General features: G+C 45.8%; 1 protein-coding gene across 2 annotated transcripts in view; it reads right to left on the bottom strand.

Moving 5' to 3' along the window:
- BRAF (B-Raf proto-oncogene, serine/threonine kinase) overlaps window positions 1-27,209 on the bottom strand; it is a 759,203-nt gene that overhangs the window by 269,338 nt on the left and 462,656 nt on the right. For both annotated transcript variants that reach the window (XM_086953040.1, XM_086953041.1), the window contains exons 10-11: window positions 25,516-25,655; window positions 25,283-25,400 (exon numbers count right to left, since the gene is read on the bottom strand). In XM_086953040.1, the coding sequence (XP_086809166.1) occupies window positions 25,283-25,400; window positions 25,516-25,655 (258 nt within the window). The remainder of the gene's footprint in view (window positions 1-25,282; window positions 25,401-25,515; window positions 25,656-27,209) is intronic.

The raw sequence follows: 27,209 nt of genomic DNA, 5'->3' as shown, positions 1-27,209 counted from the left end.
AGAATGTGACAGTACGCATTCTGTCTCTTTATACGCATAAAAAGTATTCATATATTTATGAGATGTGGGAATTGTCCCCACAGAAGTTGTGCGCATCCTTCGACAGTTCGCTTCTCTCTCCCGATTGCAGGTTAATTGGAGAAAATCCTGTTCCTTCCCATTTACTCCAAATACACCAGACCCATGCATTACTATTGACACAGTTCCACTTACCTAGCTGCCCAATGTGTTTCGTTATTTGAGGGTGCAAATATACCATTCCCCACTGGAACTTTTTGAAAGTAACTTGAAACATGCGGTCACGTCATTATGAGCACAGATGCCTTCTGGAGAACACTTCATTTATCAGTGATGGGCCGTGTGGCATTACTCAAGAAGGTGGCACTCCCTCGCCTCTTATATTATTTTGCAAGCTTGCCTCTGTATGTCATCGCATCATTTTTTCACTTGTTGGAGGGTGTGATACAGGAACTGTAGAAAGGATTCTGCTCATACACAGAACTGTGACAGACACCCAGGACCTCCGTGAATTGTGTTGTATCCAAAAACTCATCTTAGTGCCTAGAAAACCCCAACCAGCTAGCATCAGTGTCACATTAGCTCTCCGTCCTATAGCAAAGCAACCAATGATTAGACAACCTAAGATAAACTCAGGAATAGTGGGAAATAAGAACACTCTTTTGATATTCACTCATACCATTCCACAACAGGAGTAAAAAGAGACACAGTAAGGTTAAAATGTTTATTTTAACGACGTGCCCTTAGATGCTGTATCTTTGCTAACATAAGCATACATATAATTGAAAATAATGTGAGCAGCATTGTTACAATTCCATAAAACACAAAAGGAGAAATCAAATTACAATGATGGTGAAAATAGGTACAATAGCGCCTAGTGACTCACCCTCCCTAGCTAGGAACTAACCCCCAGATGCATCAACAACCCAATTTGCGATTCCTTAATAGCGAAAAATACTAATTCGCTATTAAGGAATTGCAAAATGGAATGCATCAAGAAATCACTTAAAAAATAGCGATTTTTTTAGAATTCCTTAATTGCGAGTCGCAAATTGCGAGTCGCAATGAAGGAATACCTCCCCATTCATTCCTGTGGGCCTAGAGGCCCATAGGAATGATGGGAAGACAATCTCAATTTGCGAATCGCAATTAGCGATTCGCAAATTGAGATTACGATTTCAACGGTGCAGGGGTGTCCAAATGTTTATTAACATGAATTGATTTGCTCTATAAGAAAGCTAAAAACTCTCTTCTTTTTGACTGGTAATATAAGAGTTTATCAGGTGTAAGCTTTAAATACTTTCTTTCCATGCATAGTCATAGCCATTTGTTCATTGGGGTTGAGTCTCTTTCAGGACTACTGGTTTTTTGTTAGTAAATCACTGGGAATGATTGATCAAATGTATCTACGCACCTCTGATAAGTTTCTGAGGTTCTTCTTACATTCCCACTCTAACAGAGCGGGGCCTCCTTTTCCCCGAGCGGGTGCCGGGTGAGGTGAGGCTACCTCCCCACAGAATGCTGGGTGAGTCATATTATATAGACTTACGTTTCTACTCTTGAACTGTTAATACCAGGAGAACTTTTTGTCTTCTGAGTGGCGTAGAGACTTTCTCTTTTGCCTTGTTTGTGTTGTTGTGTTGTGTTCTTTTTACCGAGATACCATCAGGCACTTTTTCACTGCTTACTGTTGTGCACTTTTTTCTTTTCCTTCAGGAGAGAATGAATGATTGGATAACCGCCAGAAAACATTTGGGCTCAAAGTACTTGGTAGGAGTAATCCATTATATCAGTGCACAATTATTAACTAAATTTCCACAACTGCAGTCGCTATTATCATCTGGTCCTGAAGAAAGCTTGGACACACAGTCCACTTGAGCTGAAACATGTCGACCTCAATGCACTGCGCCATTATATAGTTATTATTTAAAACTATCAGGCGTTGTTTTAAATTTTGACCTTAGGACAATACCCATTAAATAAAATTTTTGTCCATAGAGTCAATTTTATCTTCACTCTACCTTCACTTTATTTTTCACTAGCACTGCACTCCATCAGCTCTACCTGTGAAACACTGTGGTCTAGAAGGATATCTTCAAAATCCATCTCTGCATCATCACCAGGTGCGTTGGGTGAGATCTGGATTTATGATATGTATCCCACATGACGATATTCCACCAGAAGGGTGGGCTGATGGGAATTTTTTCAGCCCAGTGTTATTACAGTTGTGATCTGATGGACTCACGGTTCTAGCTCTGACGCGACACACAAATAGTCTTGTGGACCAGGCATCTCCTTTCTGTTTTTCTAGTATTTGTAGGGGCTTGAGCTGCTTTGGTCGTTAAACAATCCGCTTTGACCCTCCTTACTTTATTTTTTCAGTGTCCAAAGGACACCCTGTTGCACCCCTGAAATTGATATGTGCACATATGTTGCGCACACACATGCCCTTAGGGCATGTGTGTGCGCAATATGAAACTTTGAAAAATGCACTTTAGTGCATTTTTCAAAGTTTTTGCAAATTACCATGAAGTTGTACTTCATGGTAATTTGCGTGCCCTATTAGCGATTCCGCTATTTTAAAAACTTTCATGCATTGCATTTAAGGAATCTCAATTTGAGATTCCTTAAATGCAATTAATCACAATTTAGCGATTTCTAAAATTGCGATTTTTGCATTTGGGATGATGCATCCCAAATGGAAAAATACCGCTCGCAAAGGGGCAGATTCTGAGAATCTGCCCCTCTGCAAGCGGATTTTAGTTTGATAAATCTGGGCCTATGTTTTATAAACTAAAGAAGGTCTCTTAGGCTTGCTTTGGGGGACCCCATTACCTCTTAGCTCAGCACGTGTGTATCACATCAGGATCAGCCAAGGCTCTCTGCATCACTGGAAACCGAAAAACTTCCAAGTGTCTAAAATCATGACTGCAGTGTGATAATAAAGAAGCCAGGATCTGGGCTGGCCTTCAGCTGCCATTTGTTGTGTCTAAGACCGTTAGACGATCAGTACGAACAACAGTTTCTATGTTATGATAACCTTGATGGACTCAGCACTCACTGTGCAGACTAAGGCCATTATGAAAGTCTAGGGATGTCGAAAACAAGCTTTTGAAAACTGAACACAAGGGCACCACATTTCGGTACCCTTAAAGCTGCACAGCCAGAAACGAATTCAATGAATCAATCCATTAAACCTCTAAATATTTTTCACCATTTTCTCCGTTATGTTTCATCTGTTTTACTCCTTGCTCCAAGACAAATTTTTGGGTCAATATCTGATACTCAGATTAAAGAAAGGGCGGGTTTGTTAAGCAAACATTGGCATTATGCACAAAGACCAGGGAGATGGTTACACATGTAAACAATATCGGACATGTACAGGAATGTAATATATGAGATCACAAAAAGTTGAGAATAGTGAGTACTAGCAGTGTGTAGAGCATGTTTTATGTATTTTTAATTAAGACAAGTAAATATCAGTTGATTCACCTTTTTGTATTATAGGCATACCCCTGAAGAAGGGAATCTTCCCGAAATGCATTGGGTAACCAATAAATGTGTCATGAGGAAACAATTGGCATTCCTGGGCCTTTTTTGAATTGGAAAGAATGGCAAATAAACGAGTAAAATGAATTGATGAAAAGCAAGGAGTAAAACAGATGAAACATAACAGAGAAAATGGTGAAAAATATTAAGAGGTTTTATGGATTGATTCATTGAATTAGTTTCTGGCTGTGCAGCTTTAAGGGTACCGAAATGTGGTGCCCACGTGTTCAGTTTTCAATTGCAGCGCATTGGGACAGAGCGCATAACAAGCTTGCACGCCTACAAAGGCTAATTGATAGAGTACATAGACGGCAAAGAATTTATATAGAACAAGGGAACTTTTTAAGAGAAGGTGTGCATCCCACTACTTTGAATCTGTTAGAAAACAAGCTTTTCTCATAAAGCATTTCACGTAGCCTAACTTACAACAACAATTATATGTAGTCTCGTTTGCAAAAGCAGCAGAAAGGAAAAATTGTGTTTAAACCTCAAATAAGCTCATGCTAACATAACAGGGAACTTAACTAGGCTCAGGCTTCACTACACCCTCCCTTGATTGGAGAACGCACAATAAAGGGGGCAAAGGTCTTTGAACGCAGAGTTCAAGTTCGAATGAGACTGAACCAATTTTAGAAATGTTGCCAAACATTTCAATTGGGAGTAGAAATCAGAAATAATATCCATGACATTTTTCAAAAACAACTCTCGGTGACCATGACATATGAGAAAATGGAGAGAGAGGAAAAAAAAAATATTGTTTAAAGTCTCGAAGCCAGTATGCGCCTAGAAGCAGAAAAAGGTGCCATTCAGTCCAACAGCGTGTATGCACAGTATGTTGCAACCGCCTCCAATAGGAAGTCGTTGTTACCATCCGTGAACATTTCAGCCGCCCAATTTAGCAATGGAAAGGAACACACATGTTCTTCAATAGCCGGAGCCTCTAGTACCATCAGAGGGCAACTTGGGTGTTCTTCCAGATAACTGTGTGCCAAAAATTCATGGGCAGCAGTCCATATATCCCAATTGCCTAGGACCCCATGTGCCAGTGCGCAGGCCATAATCCCGACACCAGAACAGTCTAGTTCAGGAGCAACTAAGGGGCTCATTAGTAAATAATAATACGCATAAGGAGACACCGTATTGCATAGACACAAATCCAGGGCCCATTCAAAAATGCAATCCAGGCAGTGGAAAACTGGCTCCACGCATGTGAAGTACGAAAACCGGAAGGACAAACCATACGATACACTCAAGGCAGCCAGAGGTAGCGACCCATAGTATTTAAGCATCATGTTACGAAGCTGGAGCAGCCGGAGCTGGTTGTCGAGGAGCACAGGATGCGCAACCATTTTTCGGCAAGTAAATCAACAGAAGTACGCCCGCTCCCAAAGCGAGAACTAACGGGAAACCGCCAAACAGGCTTGAAAAAATAGAATGAAAAAATGCCGGTATCACACCAAATATAGTTTGGAACGAGGTCACAAGGCCAGAACTTACTACTTTAAAAAAGTGAGCCAAGGGAGTAGGACGCTTTCTCGAGCCTCTCTGACGCCGATCCTGCACAGCGGCTGATTGCGGGGTCCCGAGGCATCCTACCTGCGCTGTTCGATCGGCGGGGGCTGCCGATAGCTGGCGGTGTGTTCCGGTGTCCTCCCGTCGTCGGAGGGTGTCCGGTGAAAAGCGGGAGCTGGGTGCTGAGCGGCGGCCTGCAAGGCGGCGGCCTCGCGTGATTTGGTGACCGGAGGAGGCGGAGCAGTCCCGGGCCTTGCCGCAGCACCAGCGCAGGGTCCGTCGCGCTGAGCGGAGGCAGCGAGGATCCGAGCCCGCCGGCGGAAGGAGCGTCCATTGCAGGACACTGGTCGGAGAGATCGGCGGTCCGGGCCCGGGCCGGTGCTGGACGACACCTGGGACCGGCGGAAGACCGAGGGGCGGCCCCCGGAACCTCGGAGCCGGCCCGAGCAGTACAACGTCGGCCCAGCGGAGGTAGAGCAGGGGGGTTCCTCACCCCAGGGAGCAGCGGACAGGCGTGCCTGCCGGCGGAGGAAGGCAGGCGGGGTGGCGAAGTGGCGAAGCCCCATCTCAGCGCAAGATCGCGCGCCACATTGGTGACTGCCGGATTTGGGCCTGATCGGTGCAGGTGGCCGGAGGGCCGATGCGTGGACTAGCATACCCCTGCATACAGCGAGGTGAGACGCGTGGAGCCAGGCGGCCGATCCAAGGCAGCGGCTGCGCTTGGGATACCGTCGGGGGCCCTGGTCACTGGTGTTGAGACTGTGGAGTGGCTTGCCGATACCTTGGAGGTGGGCTTTTCCGGCGGCGCCTAGAGGGAGCGGGACATTCGCGCCTTGCCGGTACGGATTTGGAGAGTGGCGCGCTGTGCCTGCCGCCACTTGAATGCTGGGCCCTTGTGACGGCCGAGTGCTTGGAGCCACTTTGGAGGCACCCTAACGCTGGCTGCCCGATCTGGATGGTCCCTGGTTTGGCCGTTGGAGGGGACACGTGCCATATTGGGGTCCCGTAGGCCCTGAGCCTAGCAGTCTGCCTTGAGGTGCAGGCCACCCCGGCCGCCTTCTGCCCCTGGGTTGACTCTTGGGCACTGGCACCCCGGCGATTCGAAGTGGCCTGGAAGGTGCGGGGCCGCACTGCCGTAGGAGGGTACCTGTCTGACCACTGGAGTGGACGAACAGCACCATTTAGGGTCGCCCTGACGCAGTGAGTTGCCGTCCCGACTCTCACCCTCCGAGTGGCGGTGATCTGGAACCTGAGTGCAGGAGTGTGGCAGAGACTGACCACTATGTCCAACTCGCAGCACAGAGGGGGCAAGACGGGGAAGGAAGTAGTCCCCAAACCGTCACAGCAGCCGGCTTCACCTGGGGCCAGTGGCTCCTCCAGACAGTCAGATGATGAGGCGCCGGCGACCAAAGCCTTCATGAAAGAACTCTTCGCCACTATCAAAGACGATATTTCCGAACTCCGTACGCAGTTGGCCTCGGACCTCAGAGAAGTGCGGAGAGACGTGGATGGGATCGGCGAAAGGGTGGCGACGCTGGAGGACCATGATCTTAGCATGGCGAATGATGTACATCAACTCCAACAGGACATCATACGCCTTACGGAGCAAAATCTGGATTTACAAACCCACGCGGAAGACTTGGAGAACCGCTCCAGAAGAAATAACATTCGTATCAAAGCGGTGCCGTGGGACGGCGAGGCAGGGGACCTGCGTGGGTACGTCCTGGCCCTGTTTCTCCAGATCTTGGAGGATGAAGAGGTGCGTGACATCCAGATGGACAGAGTGCACAGAGTTGGGCTGCCCAGGAGGGGCGGAGGGCCACCTCCTGACATCCTCGTTTGTGTACACGACTTCCAGTTGAAGGAGAAGATATTACGAAAAGCGAGAACCACTACCTCGTTGCAATTTAGGGGCCATCGCCCCCAGCTTTTCCAGGACCTGGCTGCGACGACCTTACAGAAGCGGAGGGACTTCCGCCCTGTGACCGCCTTTCTCCGGGAACGCGGAATATCCTACTCCTGGGGCCATCCCTTCCGGATCATCTTTCGTTGGGAAAATCGGTTGCGACAGATCAACTCCCTGCGGGAGGCGAAGGATCTCCTAGGTATCGAAGAGGCGGACCCGACGCGGGAGGCGCGTGGCTCCCCGTTTCGGAGGCGGCGGCGCTCTACATCTTGGCACAATGTGGGCCCAACCACAGAACGACGACGGCCGGATTCAGCGACTAGTGAGCAGGAGAGAGGAGCTGCAGTGGCTTCGGTGGCCTCCGCCACCATGACAGATTCCCAGATGAGCTCTGGTGCAGCGTGACCCCGAACTCGCGGAGTGGCGTCGGAGGGGCTCTTGGCTTGAGGTCCCCGGGGCACAATGGTACTTTTGGAGAAGACACCCCGGACTATGGACCTGGGGGTCCCCAGGTGGACCCCCCTGCCCCAACACCAGTCCAGTGGGAGACTTCTGAACCACGACCTACTGGAACTGAAGACTGCGAGGTTCAGGTTCAGTGCCTTGAGTTGCTTTTTGTTGTTTCTTGTTCTTGGGGGGGATGGGGGGGGGGGGGAGGGTGGGACTCTTGGAGCTCTGCGTATGAGTGTCATGGCGGGGTGGTTTGGTTTGGGGCTGGGGGTAAGGGGGGTGGCGGCGGCGAGGTGTGATGTGTGTATGCTGAGGATATTTTCGATGACATTCTCCTCTATGTTTGTATGTTGCTTCGAGATGTGCCTTTTCATGTCCCTTGTGTACCTTCGGAACGTGAATGCCGGGCGCGGCCTGCGGTATAGCCATGTGGGCCTCTCGGAGTGGTTGTGGTTGGGCTGCTTCCCTCGACTCTTTCCGTGGGCTTGGGTCCTGATGCATGTACGGGGACGGTGCGGGCGCCGTGGCTGTCTGGCTGTGAGCATGGCGTGGACTCTGTATTGCCTCTTATGCCTGTCTGCATAGGAACTTGGAATGTAAAGGGCCTTAACTCTCCGCAGAAACGGCAGACGCTCTGGAAGTACATCATAGATCATCATTTAGATGTGGTGGCCCTCCAGGAAACCCATCTGGCTAGGAGGGATGAGTTGAGGCTTCGTCATAGGCAGTTCCCCCTTATCTACAGGGCATCTGCGGCCACGAAGCATAGAGGGGTGGCCCTGCTATTCCGAGCCTCCCTGCATTTTCAACCCATGGGCGTCAGTGTGGATAAGGATGGTCGTTGGCTGCTGGTGAAGGGATTGTTGCGTGGCCGCCTGTGTACTTTTGCTGTGTTGTATGCCCCTAATGCGGGACAGAATGGTTTTCTGCAAGATCTGCTGGACAGGATGGGGGACTTTGTGGAGGGCCACTTACTCTTATTAGGGGATTTCAATATGGTCTGGGACAGGGGTCTAGATAGTTCTGGGGGCCGCAGGGCAGACACTGGAGTTTTTTCAGATGAAACTAAACGTCAGATAGGAGACATGGGACTGATTGATAGTTGGCGCTCTCTCCACTCTCAGACCAGGGACTACACCTTTTTTTCCAACGTACATCACTCGTACTCCCGCATTGACTATGTTTTGGTTAGTCAGGCCCTCCGGGGGGACATACAATTAGCTGACATCCTTCCGCTCTCACTCTCGGACCATAGCCTCGTGGTTCTGGGACTGCACTGGGCCACCGGGGGGGATAGTTGGCGCAAGTGGTATTTCCCAGCGGCTCTAGTGCGAGATGAGGAATCGTGTAAGGCTCTGCGCAAGGCGATTGGTGACTTCTTCCTCCTCAACCCACCTGCGGACACGTCGGTGTATACCATGTGGGACGCATGTAAGGCCTCTCTACGGGGCACGTGCCTCGCCCTCAATGCGAATTTGAATAAGCTGAGGCGCAAGGAACGGGAGGCTCTGGAATTGGAACTGGCTTCCTTAGAGCAGGCTCACAAGGCGAACCCCTCCAGAGTGACTCTACGCCCCCTGACGGCGGTGCGAGGGAAACTGAGGGCCCATTACAATAACAGGGCGGAGTTTACTCTTCTGCGTCTTAGGCGCACCTCCTATTCCCAGGGCAACAAGATCGGGCGCCATCTTGCCCGACAACTCAGGGATAAGCGTGAGAAAGAGTATATAGGGGGCATTCGCGACCACGTGGGCTCTGTTCAGCACAGAGATGCTGACAAAGCGACCATATTCGGGCGCTTTTATGCAGCACTCTACTCGAGGGACGCCCTTGACTCAGACGCAGAATCCAAATTCCTGGAGGGTCTGTCTCTCCCGAAAGTTTCTACAGAATGGAATGATTCACTGTCCTCCCCCATCACCCGGGAAGAGGTCTTAGACGCCATTAAAGGCCTGAAGCTGCACAAGGCCCCAGGGCCTGACGGCTACACGGCCCTCTTCTACAAAACGTTCGCTTCTGAAGTGTGTCTACCTAGTCTCCCTTTTCAACGCAATGGCGTTTGATGGCAGAAGCACGGATTCTATGGCCGAAGCACTAATCACTGTTATTCCCAAGCCGGGGAAGGATCCTACTCTCTGTACATCCTACCGGCCGATCGCGCTTCTCAACTTAGACGCCAAGCTATATTCCTCTATCCTGGCGAGTAGATTGCAAGATCTGATGCCTACTCTGATCCATCCTGATCAATCGGGGTTTATTAAGGGCAGGCAGACCCATGATAACCTGCGCCGCGTCATACACCTCATCGAAAAGGCGGAACGATTTCGCGTGCCTGCGGTGCTAGTGGGGCTCGACGCAGAGAAGGCTTTCGACCGCGTCGACTGGGGTTTTTTGCACAAGACACTGGTAGCCTTCGGTTTCTCGCCCTCTTTTGTGAGGATGATTGAGGCCAACTACAGCGGCCCTACATCTCGAGTGTTGATCAACGGCCATAGATCCTTGAGTTTCCGTCACTCCCGAGGGACGCGTCAGGGATGTCCCCTCTCGCCCCTTCTATTTGCTCTTAGTATTGAGCCGTTGGCTATGGCGGTGCGGGAAAATGAGGGGATTTTGGGACTTCCCTTTACGGGCGAGCAGCACAAGATCTCGCTCTTTGCGGACGACGTCCTGTTGTCTATCAGGGAGCCGGCGCTGTCGCTCCCGCATGTCCACTCGGTGCTCTCCGTCTACGAGGAGGTGGCGGGCTTCAAGGTCAATTTCGACAAATCCTACATCCTGAATCTGACCCTGTCGGCGGGGGAGGTTCAGCTGACCCGGCCACTCACCCCGCTCGCCTGGGCGTCGGAGTCCTTGCTTTACCTGGGCGTGTGGTTGACCCCCTCCGTGAATGCCCTGTTCCAGGCTAACTTCCCTTCGATGTTCTCTTCTATTAGGGCGGAGCTGGAACGATGGAAGCCTAAATTCATCTCGTGGCTGGGCAGGATACACGCTCTTAAAATGGTGCTCCTACCCAAACTGTTGTACCTCTTTCAGGCTTTGCCTATTCCGATAGGGTTAGATTACTTCCGCAGACTGAAGACTGTGATGCTGAAATATGTCTGGCAGGGCGGCCGTGCAAGGCTTCCGTTTTCGGTCCTGCGGCGCCCACGCTTAGAGGGAGGGGTTGGCTTTCCAGACATGCATTTGTACTACAAAGCCGCCCAACTGAGGGTCATCGTGGAGTGGTCACAACAGCTATCGGAAAAGCACTGGCTCCACATGGATCGGAGTGTTGAGGGTCGATCCATCTGGGATTTAGCCTGGAAGCCTAAAGCAGACCGGCCCAAAAATGCCTACATTAGTACTCCCACGAGCACGGTATTGAAGGTTTGGGACACGGTGAGCGGTGACGACCGCTGGACCACATTCCCGTCCCCATTCACCCCGATTCATTTCAATCCGGCTTTTACCCCGGCCCTGGAGGAAGGTCCCTTTGACGCTTGGAGGGAGGGTGGATGTAGATCCCTCACCCATTTATTCCATGGCGCCGAACCCCTCACTTTCCACAACTGCATGAGGGACTATGGCGTCCTTCCGACAGAACGCTACAGACATCTCCAACTCCTACATTGGGCGACGTCGCCCGCCGTAGTGGACGCGGCTACCAGACCCTTGTCGAAATTTGAGTCCTTCATTCTTCACACCTCCACCATGAAGGGAACGATTTCTTTCCTGTACAAATTGTTGTTAGACTCTACCGTGGCACCACGACCGCGCTATCAGGACCATTGGGAATCCACACTGGGGAGGGACATCTCTACGACTGAATGGCAGGCCTTATGGAGAGATGTGACAACGCATAATCACTCTACTGACCTCAGAGAAGCGCACATGAAACCCATCTTTGACTGGTACCTGTATCCCTCTAAATTACACCATATATTTCCTACTGCTTCAGATAGGTGTTGGCGGGGCTGTGGGATGCTTGGAGACTTTAGCCATATATGGTGGGATTGTCCCGCCATCAAACCATTCTGGGCTGAGATTCTCTCCCACGTAAAAGATATCCTGGGTTACCCGATCCCAGACACCATGGCCTTTGTTCTCCTAGGGCTTAGGGATCCGCTGCTTGAACATCAGACTAGAGCGGACAAGCGTGTTCTGTGGTTATGTTTGGGTGCGGCCAAGATGACTCTGGCGGCTGCGTGGAGGTCCACATCTGCCCCAGCTCTTTCCTTGTGGCATGCCCGATTGTGGCGTCTGTTGAGCATGGAACGCCTCTCTGACATCTTCCTGGGGAATTTAAAAAATGTTATGTACAACTGGGGCTCACTTGTGAGATTTCTGTCCCGAGGCTTGCCTTCGGCTGTATGCCCGCCAACGCTGCGGTCTCTTCATCTTTTCCAACTTTGATTACGAGAATGTCTGCATTGCATTGTGTGCTTGTTGGTCGCCGCCACCGGGGGGAGGGTGATGTTGGGGAGGGTTGAGGGTGGAGGGATAGTTGGGGTACTTATCTTGTGTTCTTCCTTTCTTTCTTCTCTCTCTTGCTACGACTGGCTATAACTAGGGAGGGTTGCTGGACTATGGGCGGAGCTTGGGTTGTTCTTTTGATCTACGGATACCTGTTCTGGACTGGAAGCTGCACTGGGTGGAAACTCCCCCATTGCTTATCGGACTATTGTTGGCTACCTATGAACTGTGGAGCTCCATCGCCCTTCTTTTTTGAATGCACCCTCCCCTTTTTTGCACCCCCTGTGTGGGGCTGAGTGGCGGTATGTCGCCTGTCTTTCCCCCCTTTTCTGATCCCCCTCTTCCTGTTTCCCACCCCCTTTCCGTTTCAACTGATATACTGCAAAATAAAAATTTTACAAAAAAAAGTGAGCCAAGCCTCTGGTGGATGAGGCATTAAACATTGTGTGAATCAAAGCACCGAAATGCAGGGGCAGGTCTGTATTTAATATGACATGCACCTCAGTTTAAGTGTTAGCAACGTGAAGGACGAATGTTTCATGCACAGATGTAAGGACGACTTCTTTTTGGGACAATAGAGCCCTTATTGGACTCATTTTGTTGAACTCTGCCTTCAAGGTCGGAATAGAAGGCCAGATGGATACATCGAGCCTCCCATGCTGTGGGGAAAACAGGAAATTCTTACAGCAAACAACACGTTGGGAAACAGTAATGATGTAAGAAATAACTACTGTTTGCTAACAGTGTGAAAGTAGGTGTAATAGCTGAGGCGGGTGTGCCTCTTAAAACACACGCCAAATTAGGCGCTGTCACATTACACAAACCATGCAATTGCAGATTGCGACAGACTAAGGAATGATCGGGGGTGGTTGTGGTAGAGGTAGTGTTATTAACGCATGGATAAGCCAAACCGCAGCATTCGCTTCGGCCACAGAAAACGGTAAAGGTTCTGACTTTTCAATATGCAACACTGAAAATGTGGCATCTTTCATTGACATAAATTAATGTTTTACAGTCAAATTAAAAGGTATAAATAGCGAGGTCGTGTTCAAGTAATCCCAAGGCACCCTCCCAGATTTTAACGTTTGAAGAGTCTATGCAAACTGCATAATAGAACGCAGTTGATTTTGACCATGGTACATAACAGCGATAGCTTCCTGTACAATATCGACCACAGAAGAAACAATATTATCTAATGTGTAAATACGGGAAGAAAGGGTGGTAATGCTATCATCAACAACTGCAAGCACTTTTTCTAAATTAGCTTAATCAATAGCTCTAAGTCTGGAAGCAGCCTCAATTTGGGACAATTTCCAAACTTCATTCTAAACAGCATAAATCCATCTTTTGGACCTGCCATGTGCAGAGCCTTTCACAAAGTCATTTAGGTCAACCGTTTCTGTTCATTTGGACAAATGTAATTGCAGTGAAACTAAGGTGGAGTGCTTGAGCCAACTTTGGCACAACTTGCCTACGAAATAGGTAGTGACAGAATGGTCACTCAAAAAATGGGGATCTATTCTAACCGCTGTATAACCAGGGGTCAAACCTAGAAAACGATGCTGGCAGGAGTCTGCACTTTTTTTGCCACAGCAGCCAGCCTTCGGGATTCAAACCAGTAATATTAAAGGATACGTTACATAAATCTTGGGTCTGTAAATCACTAAGGGAAGTACTGGTGTAATTATTCCAATGGGGGGTTTCACCCAAATCAGGAAAAAAGGGAGCATTGAATTTTTTTAGACGTAGCCAATCCAAAGCATGTCATTTGTGAAATAGTAGCGATCAGGCACAACATATGGTTCGGGATGAAACATGCACGATGCAAAGCCTCGGTGCCTTGCACTTGCCAACTTTTAGAACCTAAAACAGATTTAAGATCAATGGTATCTTTCAACAGTTAATAGCCCCCAACAGCCAATTGGTCAATAAAGGACTTTGAATATAGCAATTTTGTGTGGGTAAGTCTAACTTTGGAAGAGGACTTCTCAGTCAACTTAAAAAAATGCCTCAGGGTTTGTTTGATCAAAATCAGTAAAGTAGGAAAACTTATTTAAAAACGTTTTAGAGCTGCCTTAAACAGGAGCAGGACAGTGTTACCATTGTGTGTAATTAACCAAGTTTCTAAATGTGTTTGCTTTAAGCCGAAAGTGATTTCCATAGTGCTGGTAACAGTATAAATCGGCATAATTAGCAGAATCTAGGTACAAGTCTTCAGCATCAAAGGCAGCATAATATTTCAAATCAGAAAATAGAGCCTCTACGGCTTTGACGTCCCAATCATCAGAGCGAATATTTTGTTTAACCACATCCCCTATAGAAAGACGAAGTACATTAGGGACATTAATAACCTCTGTGGGACCATGTATCTGGAATTTTACAGCATCCCAAACAAATAACTTATCATTCTAGACTAATCTCAACTACCGATTACTTTGCGCAGCTCTGTATCTACTTCTTGTGATAGAATGTTTGCCTTTTATTGCAGTATTATACTCCTACTTGTATTTTGTACATTCCTGTAACCTACACTAAGTTCACTTTACTGCACAGATTGCTACTTCATATATTTTGGTTGCTCACTAATGTCACTTTTTTTTTTTTGATTTTTGAGTCCTGTAACCGATTGTTTGCATTTGTATGCTGTTCTTATATTTTATCAGTATTATACTTCCAATTGTATTCTGCACAATTCTGCAACCTGCACCCATTTTTCACTTTTCTCTCCTGTAATGCACCGACTGCTACCTCATATATTTTGGTCGCTCACTAGTGTCACTTGTGCTCCCTAGGGTCATTTTTGATCCATGTAACTTGTTGTTTGCATTTGTATCTTGCATTCAGCACATTTATGCAACCTGCACCCATTTCACTTTTCTCTCCTGTAATGCACAGATTGTCCTCTCCTGTAATGCACAGATAGTCCTTTGTACTCTCTACCACCCTTATATTACCCCTTGAGTGTTTCCAGTCACATCCCTCCTGTCAAGATAGAAGATAACTCTAATGACTAGTATACTATTTGATTTTTAGATTGTATCCATGTGTATCCCCTCCCTGTGTTAGAATTATAGCTTTTACGACTAATCGCCTGTGGAACTGTTGGAATATAACCAGGTGTACCCCTTCCACCGTGTGAAGAGATAACCCTATCCACTAGAGCAAAAAGAAAGGTGTTCCTGAAATGTGTAACGTAACTGATTTTAGGTAAAGTGCCTTGTAAAGGGGCAGCTGAAATTCCAGGAGCCTAGTCCCGACAGCTCGACGACTTCGGAGGGCTGGAAGTGGTCCCCCGCTACACGGCGGAGGAGGGCACTGGACATCGAATGCTGTCTTATGTAAAGCGCTCTGATAACCTAATCGGTTCAAGATCCTGAAATGTGCAACGTAACTGATTCTATGTAAACTGCTGTGATAACATGTAACGGAACTGGTGCTATGTAAAGCGCTCTGATAACCTAATCGGTTCAAGTTCGCGCTATAGAAAACTCTAAAAATAAATAAATAAATAAATCCCATCTAAGACAGGCCAAGCAGTGATGTTCACAAATGTCTGGTCCCTTTTCATTCTGTGTGATGAGGAGTAGGGTGCCAAAGTTCCATCAATTAGTCTAATTGAAGATTTTTCCTTAACATAGTGTCCGTTCACAAATCGGAAAAAATACACCACAAATCCAATGGACATGAATAAAAAAATTGAAAAAAAGTACCAGCCAAATGTAAATCCTGGGAGGAATTAAAAAATGTTTTTTTAAACCACACAGCAAAAATCGAAACTTTAGAAGGAGACCTTGATGTGGTAGAGGAAGTATCAAATGAAAAACGTGATTGATTAGTGACACAGGTCTCTAAATCAGGCATGGACAAATCTGCGGGATATGTGTACTCAGTCTCATTAATAACATTATCAGCTGGAGGATTCAATAAAGGATCTGCAGCTGTAGGAATCTCAATGCCAATATCAGGTCCGGCAGCAGGCCGGACCTGATATTGAGTTTCGCAGCATAACTCGACAAGAGACAGCATGTGACATACTAAGAAGAATCGGCCACTTTGTGTAGTTTGACATTGTCAATGGAGATGTACCGGTTTTCCTTTCGACCAGAAAGTGGAGGTAAAATTACTGTTCTTGTACCCTTCACGCCAAGCACAGCAACTGGAGCACAATATGAGGGTTCGGATTCCTTCTGGTTCTCAATCTTCTCTCGCACCAGTTCACCAACTTGGGGTAGCCAGCCAACTACCGGAATCTGCAACGCAGCATCAGGGCAAATGTTCCGTTGCAAGACTGTCTCTGGTCTTTTGTAGGTTTGGTAAAACAGCAGAGTGTAAATCTACGTCAAAGGATGCGGCTGACAATGCCATGTCTAGATCCGGAGCAAACATTTTTATACCAAAGAGCATTTCGTATGGGGTCCGCCCACCCAGAGACCTTCTTGGGAGATTATTAAGTGCACGCTGCACGTCATTGTGGTGGGCTAGCCAGTTCAGGTCTGTAACTAAAACTCTAGCTGCCAAGGATTGGTTTAAGTCACGGTTCATCCGCTCCACAACACTATTGCCCTCAGGCTGATATGGAGATGAAAATTTGACCTGGACCCCCCATGAACACATGGCATCCTTGTATGCGATCATTTGAAGGGTGACTACTGTAGGATTCAGAATGAAGGGGGTTGGTGTCAGGAAAGTCAGTCGGTGCTGTTGATTTACTATAGGATCTTCTGTCTTCTGTAAGAAGAGGTATATAGCGCATTGCATTTGTGGAGAGTGTCAGATTGAAGGGCAAGGCATGGGTTTATTTAATTGTTGAATGTCTTGAAGAGTGTTTCGCTTCTGTTGGCAGCTTCACTGACGGTGTTGGTAAGGTACATGATTTTGGCCGATGTGCTGAATTATCTGAATTTAGCAAAACCATAGGGGATGTATGACGGAGTGTTGAACATTGCAAGCACTCACCCACAGTCAACTGATCTGGGTTTAATCCATCATCCATCATCATTCTTTAGCTCACTCCGCCACCCTAGTTCAGACATGGCCATATGCAAATCAGTCTGACCCTGTGCCTCATGGGAACAGTCCAGCCCGAACTGCAAAGCCATGTCTTCCCTAGACCGGAAACAAGCATCCTAGGACTGGTTTCGGGTTCATAACCCTCACCAGCCAGGCTATCTATTGAAACAATTCTGGCTAACTGGGAGTAGCTGAGAGCTACCAACCCATCCCAAAGGATCCCACGATGGAGATAAGAACCCTTATAAAGGATGTGACAGAAGGCGGAATCAAAGATGGATTTCTGAGCCAGAAGGAATTCGAGTTCCTGAACCAAAAAGAACCACGCACCGCAACCATCTACACTCTGCCGAAAGTGCACAAGAGACTGAAAAACCCACCTGGGAGACCAATCGTGTCCGGTTGTGGTTCGGTGTTGGAGCCACTTAACCAATTCATAGACCATTTTTTGCAGCCATGTGTCCCCCAGACTAAGTGCTATGTACGTGACACAATGCATATAATACAGTTACTGCAAGACCACCCTTTTGACCAACAGAAAAATATATTGGTCACCATGGATGTATTATCATTGTATACGTCTATCCCACAAGACATGGCCACTCAAGTAATCAGAACTATGCTTGATCTAAGGCCAAGACCTCATTGGATACCCACCTCTTTTCTTATCACGCTACTTGAGATAGCAATGAAAAAGAACTATTTTGTATTCGAAAAACAATTTCATTTTCAGTGCAAGGGAGTAGCGATGGGGGCCACCTATGCCCCCAGTCTTGCAAATATCTTTATGGACAGCTACGAGGAAGAGCATTTGTACAATGACACGAACCCATACCTCTACAAAATCGAGGTATGAAAGAGATACATCGACAATGTGATCATGATTTGGGACGGTGAACAAAAAGAACTGGAGGAGTTCCATGAGTGGCTAAACCAGAGGAGCAGTGACATACAGTTTACCATGGCTAGCAGCAGTGAATCGATAGACTTCCTGGACCTCACTTTCAAAACAGAAGTAGGAAAATTATACTGTCATCTATATCGAAAACCATTGGAGAGAAACACACTTTTGATGTATGGATCACACCACCCACGCAATTTGAGGGACAACTTGCCCTATGAGCAATACCTCCGGATAAGGAGAAACTGCTCATACAGAAAAGATTTCTTCCGTGAATCAGAGGTGTTAACCAACCGCCTAAAGGAGAGGGGTTACCCGAAGAATCTGCTAAAGCGTGCAAAGAAAAGGGCATGGTATTGCCCCAGAGAGCAACTTTTGGAAGTCAAAGAAAAAAGAGGTGACATCAATAACATTGTCTGTGTAACAACTTTTAATACAAAGAGTAATGAGGTGAAGAAGATCATACTGAAGTACTGGAATCTAATTGCGGGGGAACTGCGAACCACTGAGAAACCCATCTTTGCTTTCAAAAGGGGAAAGAATGTCAAGGACAGAGTGGTGAAGGCTTTCTTGGAGCCACATAAACGACCAGACCTAAGGAACTATGTTGGCCTTCCACCTAAAACTGGCCATCATAAGTGTGGATCCTGCAGGGCCTGTGACATGTGTCAGGAGGGAACTCATTTCACACATGATAACAGGACATATAAACTGTCAGACTTCACGAACTGTAATAGCACCAATTTGATATATGCTATCCTGTGTCCCTGCGCCAAAATCTAAGTGGGCCAAACTACACAAAAAGTTAAAATGCAAATCTTACAGTATATGAGCCGGGTAAGGTGCAAAACGTTAGGGGCCTCCTTGATGGGACACTTTCTCCACACATATCCACACACCTAACGATATGAAATGGTGGGTCTTAGAAAACATACACACAAATCCTAGGAGTGGTTCCATCACACACTCCATGAACTATAAGGAATGTCGATGGATACATTCACTAAACGCACTACAGAATGGGTTGAATGAGATTAAGGAAACCAGCAGACAAATGGGACAGTTGTAACCATAACCCATTTACAACGCATCACCAAGTTCCATCTACATGCATAGTGGGCTCACTAGTATTGTAGGTGCGGGACCTCTAATTTCAATCCTGGTATTGGCAAACACTACGGGACAAACTAACTGTTATAATGAGCAAAATTGCGTAATCTGATGCTATGCCAAAATAAATATTGCAATATTGAAATATTATCCGGTATTGTGAAATGGTTCAAATGTGAAATCAATATCTGTCACGAATACGACGTAAAACACAAGAATGCCAAACAATGTTTACTTCTGTCAAACACTGCTGTGGGTTCAAAATGTATGAATGTCCTTTCCTTTGCAAAACATGACTAATATCCTCGAAGTAGTACTTATAGCAAAATGGGGGTTGTAAAACACACGAATGTCAAACAATTTCTATATCTGTTAAAACAATGCAAAATGTATGAATGTCCTTCCCTTGCAAAACGTGACTATTGTCCTCGAAGCACTGCTTAGTGTAACATGGGGGCTATTTGCATCGATTGGCTAGGATGCATAGGTTCCTTAACAAACGGGGAGAACGTTGGCACTAGCAACGCCTCCGTGTATTTTGCCTACCCACATGAGAAGTATTTATGAGCCTTCTCTTATAAAGATACCCCTTTTTAAGTCCACTCTAATCCAACACATATTTTCCAGCATCTAATTGCCGACGTAATTCATGAATCGGAATGGTAGAATGGTTGTTTAGCAACCGTTGACGCGCCCACGCCGTGAATATCCTCGCGCTCGTCTTTCTGGATGTAACCAGTTGGAAATCGACGAAGCGATTATTGATACTGAAAAGCTTTGCCGGGTCTTAGCGTTTCTCGCCGCCGGTTACTTGCATTTTTGCGGGACCATTCGAAGCATTACCGCTGGCCCACCTAAGCCTAAATTAAGGTAAGACGCTCCCCGCTGCTCGAATCAGCGCTTCTGTTTTGTTCTTTAATAGTCCAGCGCATGAGGTTATACCTTGTACCTTTTCCCTTTAGTCAAAGCCGGAAAACGGATACAGCGAACAATTCAGACCTACAAGAGATCTGTAGGATCTCGAACTCTCATGGGCAAATACAGGCACCACTGAGAGGTAAGCGTTATGAAAGCTATACAACACTGATCACACTTCTTAATAATTCAATGATTTCATTTGACTTAACCAACCCAAGAAGTACTAATCAGGCTTCTTTTTCCTGTAATAGAATTCGACACTGGAGGAGTCCTTTCGCATGCCCACCAGCCAACATCAATCTCCACAGGTTAGCCCGGCTGGGCTCACTAGGAGGTGAGTTGCATGCATGATAGGCTAATCATTATAGTCTTACTGAATCAGACAACCATGAATCCAAACCTGATAGTTGTCCTTTAAATCACTAGGCTACCTCTCACCCCCACCTACCCCGTACAGTCCTGAAGAAGACCCGCATAGACACCTCAAGTGCGCTACTACAGGGTTGAAACGTCGACACAATATCCCAGTGGACCAATTCTCTAAGGATTCTGTACTTAATACTGACGTTTGTAGTGTACAGAAAACATTTGTCAAGATATAAATATTGGTCACATCCCTCCCCTTCCCCCTTCCCCCTTCCTTTTCCTCACCAATACTGGAAATTGACATTGTATATATTGTATATTGCACTGGCACAAATTGCACTTAGTACTTACTGTCACAAATTTTACACCTTGCCCACCACTGTACAGAATTGACAGCCTTTTACTTCTTCAAATGAAAGAACTTATAAATTAATATAATTTATAAAATATCTTGCAATACCGCAGATGGTTTGGATTCTCATCCTTTTTTCATTAATAATTTTGCTCTGATTTTTTCACCCTACAATGAATGAATAATATTGTGTGCAAATATGAGATAAGTAAAGTAATATTTTACACTCGAATGAACCAACTGTTTATAATAACTGAGTTTTGGACAACAGCACAGTAAATGAAGCCAAGATTCCCGTTGGTAGTTGCATAGGCGACATGAAACGTCTCCGTCTGTTCGTGCCCATGCTGGATTGAAATCCCAAATCTTGAGGGCTATTTACCTAATAAAAGTATTATCTTACGGGCATGGGCCCCTAATGCTTCCATTAGGTATGGTTGGGCTTTCCCCAGGATGTAAGATTCGTCCAGTGCCTTCGTATAGGTGTTATGTCTTAAGAAATGGAGCGAGCCTACCTTCTCATGGTGTTCAACCAGGCCTTGTGTGGGATTTCTGGTAGGGGCAGACTATTTTGATCTATGTTTAGGGTCTCTATTGCTTTACCCAGATTTGTGTGCCGGGGGAGACCTCTTCTTTGAAGATTGTCGCCAGATGATGTTTTAGAGAGTTGTGCGGTGCTTTAAAGACTACAATCTAATACTTTATTAGGTCTCCCTGGAGGGCCAGTTCCGGTCTGCCGAGCCCTAGATCCAGCCATAATCTCGTGTTCCTAGCATTCCTGGGTACTTGCAGCAAGATCTTGTGGGCTTTGACCTGCACTGCTGCTGTGAGTTTGTCTAAAGCTCCTGGAAATGCCAAGTGTCCGTAGTTAAAGGCTGGAATTAGGTCAAAGCAAGTAAAAAGCCAACTTCCAAACAGGAATTTGATTTCTGCAATGTTAATTCGTTCAAAAGGGTTTTTCATTAACTGTGAAAGAAATGTGTTCAGTTGCCAGGTCGGTGGTGGAGGTCTGACTGGTGGAAACACTTGAAAGAGCCCTTTAAGAAACTATGTAAGTATTCTAGAAGACCATAAGGGAGAAGAAGACAATGATCTTCTGTACCATGAAATGGAGGCTAAGTGAACCTTAAAAGCCCTATGCACCAAACCTGATTTTGCAAGAAGCAGAAGGAGAGGTAGGATCTGTTCCGGAGAGAAAGACAGTGGATGTTAACTCTCCAGATGACACCAGATGCAGAAACTCTTCCACTTGAGGCAGTACATTTTGTTGGTACTGTCCGCCCTGGCTTTGGCTAGGATATTGTGGCATTCACTAGAAATGTTCAAATGAGTGAATTCATTGTATTCAGGAGCCAAGCTGACAAATGCAGGATCTTGAGGTCTGGGTGTAGTATCTGTACCTGGTTCATAGTCAGGAGATCTGGAATCGCTGGAAGTCTGAAATGTGGGACTTGCGATAGAAGAAGCATTTCCGTGTACCAGTGTTGACATGGCCATGCTGGACCGATGAGAATCAGTTTGCATGACTCGACTTTCATCTTTCTCAGGACTCTTGGAAGAAGAGGAATGCGGGAAAAGTGTAAACAAAGATGCCAGACCATGCAATTGAAAAGGCATTCCCCCATGACCCATGTTGGGGATGTCAACTTCCATAGTACCGGCATTTGCTGTTCTGGGGAGTTACAAATAGGTCCAAGCTCGTTGTGCCCCAGCGTTGGATACATTCTTCGGGGTCTGGTGGTGCAGTTCCCATTCGTGACACGATGATGTCAATCTGCCTAACGTGTCCGCAATTGTGGTCTGCCACCGTGGAACATGTTCCACTCTAAGGCAGATCCTGTGGTCTGTGGACCATTCCCAGAACTTTTGGGCTTCCATGGAGAGAAGGCGAAATGTTGTGCCCCCTTGCTTGTTTACGTAGTGCATCGTTGTTGTATTGTCTATTCGGACTAGCACTGGTGAATTCTGTATCCTGGGCAGAAACTCCTGGAGGGACAGATACACAGCTTTCAACTCTAACAAATGTATGTGAGATTGAGTTTGAGCTTAAACCATTTTCCGCTTACTTAGAGTTCTTGAAGGTAAGCTCCCCATCCTCCTAAGGACGCATCTGTTGTGATGCCTACTGATGCAAGGACATCCCTGCTGACAGATGGTCTGTATCTAACCACCACTCTAGGGCCTTCACCATGCAAGGAGTTACTCTGACCATGTCGTCGAATGAGCCTACCGACTGTACCCACTGTCTGTCCAGTTCTTCCTGAAATGGGTGCATCCTGAGACGACAAAACGGAATCAGTGGTATGCATGAAGATGTCATCCCTAAAAGTGATTAGAAAAGTCGGACCGAAAGTGACTTTTTTCTTTTGATGGAATTTGCCAGAACAAGGAGTCGTTGCTGACATTCCTCTGCCGGGTATGCTTTGAAGCAGACCGTGTCCAGTATCGCTACTAAGAAGACAATCTTTTGGGATGGATTATGATCATGATGGCAAACCTTTTCGCAGCACGCTCCAACAGGCTGTGAAATCCCCCGATATCCTCAAGTGGAGAATCTACCAGAGCAGAAACAGGTGAAGCTGGTGAAGACATCCGGTAGTCATCCCATTCAAAAGGTGTATCATAAAGTTACCCTTTCTGATCAGAAGAAACTGGTTCCTGCAGAGGAACAGTTTGAGGAGTATTCGGGACTGAAAGGGGCGTAGGAGCTCTAACTCTCACTGGCGATGTCACCTGAGGAGGAGGAGGAGGCATAATAGACGGGTCCAGTCTTGGAGCATAAACTGAAAATCATCCAATAATGCAGACGGCATTGTGACCATTTCCTCATGGTACTGATGATGTTGTTCAGGCTGGTTAAAATAAGCTTGACCATTGTAAGGTTGTTCTTTCTCATCCTCATCATCGTCTGGTAGGAATGTGATGTGTAATTCTGAAGGGCTATATGCAGCCCTAAAGGGACCTTCATCTTCATCTCCTTCCTGTGTGGGGAAGAGAGGAGTAATTTTGCTGGGTGAGATGTGTTTAGGCGTGATTTCTTATGCCGGAATCTTTTTTGCCGTAGTCAGTTTCAAAGATGTGATCTTCGTCGCGATTGTGTCGACGATGGTGTCTTCCCTTACATAGCCTTGACTGTACTTGCCTTAGGCGTTGTCGTCGGTGGTGACTTCGTCGATGGAGGGGTCTTTGTCGATACCTGTAGGGTCGTCGACGGTAGAGATTTAGTCGACGCCGGTGACTTCAATTTCATCAATGGCACTTTGTCCAACGACAGTGGAACCCTCGTCGACGGTGATGGCCTCGCTGACTTTGGTTGCGTCGTCGGCCTTTCCGTCGACAGTGGTGACGTCGATGATGATCCTGTCGGCGGTATCTTTTTAGACGATGTTGTCCGTTTTGACGACGAGAACATAGTTGACGGTGCGTCAAGACTCCTTGTGAGATATCAAGGAAATGTTTGATGAAACTGGACCTCGCGTCGACGATGTGAGGGTCGTTGTCGACGATGACACAGCCATAGAACATGTAGTCTACGTCAACGTGCCAAAAAGGCATCCTCTTGTCGTCGACGCCGCTAAAGTACTTTTCCTTAGTAACTGAAAACTTCCTGATAGACTTTCAGAAGTAGGTTTTTTGAAAGTCAGTTTAAGTTCAGGAGGTGTTTTTGGATCAGTCACAGTCCTAGGCTATACTTTTTTATGAGATCTTTTGCGCTCACAGGAAGACTCATGTGAAGACTTCTTGGCGCACTTTTTAGCAGGTTCTTTATCAGACTGCAATGACTCTCTTGCCCTTTTTGAAGAGGCTTTTGTAGATGTAGACTGGTCACTCTCGGAGTCTGACACAGGGTCTGATCTAGTTTTTAATTTTTGAAGCCAGATGAGAAGACGTCCTTCTCTGTCTCTAAGGCTTTTTTTAGAAAAAGTACGGCAAGTCTTCCATTCAGACGCCTTATGAGATGGATACAAACAGCAAATGCAATTTGTGGGGATCATCCACATAAAGTTTCTTCTTCAGGCAAATGGCACATTCTCTGAAGATAGCCTTCTTAGCCTTGTCAGACATAGTCCAAATAAACTGGGACAAAAGCAGGAAGATGATATTAAGAAATATATATACGGTTGTACTTTCCTGTTGAAGAAATCCAAAATTCTCTTTTTGATTAGGAAAGTACCTAGCACAACGTGCAGAAGAACATCTGAGGTTCTGAGACTCCTTCAGGAGTGTTGTAGAGGGTGATTAGTGCTGATTGCTTGAGGAAAAAAATGTGGTCTTTTTCTTTATAAGGACTAGGATAGGTTATTAAACTAAGAGGGCTAGGCCTTCTTTTGTCTATACCTATTAGTGTATTATGAACTACTACTATTTTAAGTACCGGGGACTCCTATCATGATGACGGGGAATGATTCAAGCATGTGAATCTATGAAAGTTCCAATTCTGGAGCAACTAAAAATTATCAGTGTGGAGATTTAACCCACTATTCAGCATTTACAATTTTCCACTTTCAAAAAACTTCATTTTATTAATTTGTTCAATCAAATGAATATACAAGAGAATACATACTGAGGTATAGAAGATTAAACACTTCCTGTTTTTTTAATTCCCCTTCTACTAATGACAAGATGATAAACAAGTGAAACTGATAAACACAATGTCCCAAATTGTATTGCTGAAACAATCCTTGTTTTAGTGACATATAGAAATGAATTGAAGTTAAGCCCTTAAGCGAGCACATACCATGCCACTTGCCCTTGTACACTGTTCCAAAGGATCCAGACCCTATCCTTTGTCCAACTGTGATTTGTCCATCAGCTATTTCCCAGTCATCACTTGAGTCTCGACGTCCTAGAGGTTTCTTAAATATACAAACATATAATCACTTAATTTATGAGCATTACAATTATCTTTATTGAAGGATAAAGTTGAAGTTTAGAACCCTAAGTTAGGGGTAAAAATTTTTTTTCGATTACCATTCGATTTCTCTCTTCCGTGGAGGATGAGGATGACTTTCGTTCTCGCTGTGGCCCTGGTGATTTCTGAAGGGCTTTCATGCTGGTGAGAGAACCTGGAAGGGATGCAGGAGGGGTAGCGGACAAGCCTGGAGTTGTGCCTGAAAATCAAAATAGAAATATGACTGAAGACTAAACAGACTGGCAGTGGAGTAACAGATGCAGAAAAAAGCAAACACAACTGCAAAAGGGGGAAATCATCAGCAAAAGGAAATGTTACTTACTTCAAATGATATTTCTCCATCAGGAGTATATACATAAAATTCATAAAGGTTAGGGTATGCAAATCAAAAAGTGGGGTGCAAAAACACATTTTTATCAAAGACAGTTTTGATTGTTAAGATTTTTCTGATAAAGAACTTTTACCTCTTCGAAGTAACATTAACTTTTTATTAAATGTTACACAGTACCTACAACAACAAACAAAGTCACTAGATCTGGCGTTAATGTTCTAATTCATGCAGCATGACTACAACAAAGCTACACAAAGAAATTATAGGTAGTCTATATTAAAAGTTATCATGCTGTAAAATTCAATACAGTATTGTTTTTGTTCTTTTGACTAGATGAATGTAGGAGGGCAAAGAAACCTTCAGTAGTCTTTCTTTAGTTTTAGTGACATTTGGAAAAAAGGGAAAGACTAAAATGAAACATGCTTTGCCATCAGATCTTCTTTTGACATAATAACAAAAAGAGGACCATATAAAAGCATAGTATAGACTAGCTTCTATTTCTAGGAAACAGAAAAAAAGAAAAGAAATCCATTTATTAGAAGCTGCCGAGAGAAATGCATGGGCTGGGGAAAAATTTGTAAACAGCAGATAGTAAAGTGGCAGAAGGGAGGAATAAAAGAGTGGAGGACGGGAGCAGTGAAGAATACACAAGGTTAAGTGGGAGAGGCAGGAGTGAGAAATTGATGTGGGTCATGGACAGGGGAGAAGAGAGGGGCAGAGAGCTAGAAAATATTTAGGAGTAAGACAGAAGCCCGCAGGACTGGACAGTTGTACCTCATGCAATTCAATTTATGCTCTTTATTACAGGTGAAAAGATGCACCTTAATAGCCAATAGCATCCAATGAAAGAGAAACAATCGTCTGAGCTGAGCTAAGAAGGGACTGACAACGTCTCAATTGAATGGCTGTAAGAGGCTGGTCAAAAGAAGCCAATGGTTTAAGGGGTGGTCCCAAAGCCCACCCCAAGAACATGATAAGCCACTCAGTTGCCAACTCATATTGACCTAATTAATGTTAAAGACTAAGAACACATTTGATTGAGAGTACTATTTGCTTATTCTGCAAGGCATTTGAAGCGATAGATGTGAAGCCCAACCATAAATGATGCCTCAAGACCACACCGTGGCAATAACCGACTTCCACTGAAACATTTACAGAGCTGCTTTTTTGATCGGAGGAGATCATACATTTTTATTATTTCTCTGAAGTCCTCTCTAAATTCGAATGTCTAACAGAATGCAGTCATCATAACAGTGGAGGGACCCAACTCTCTGCTTGACATTGAGTGAGGAACTATTGCAAACAACAGAGAAAGGAATCTGCCAGGGGATTTTCCCTTAAGCAGAGTAGTCAACTTAGAGAAGTGCACTTCCTATTTTTACCTTTTCATTGTTACTTTGATGGTAGCTAATGCAAGAAACA

Source organism: Lissotriton vulgaris, chromosome 1_2 (genome assembly GCF_964263255.1).
Source record: "Lissotriton vulgaris chromosome 1_2, aLisVul1.2, whole genome shotgun sequence".
NCBI lineage: Eukaryota > Metazoa > Chordata > Amphibia > Caudata > Salamandridae > Lissotriton > Lissotriton vulgaris.
The sequence above is the reverse complement of the archived record's forward strand: the minus strand, read 5'-3'. Positions and strand labels throughout refer to the sequence as shown.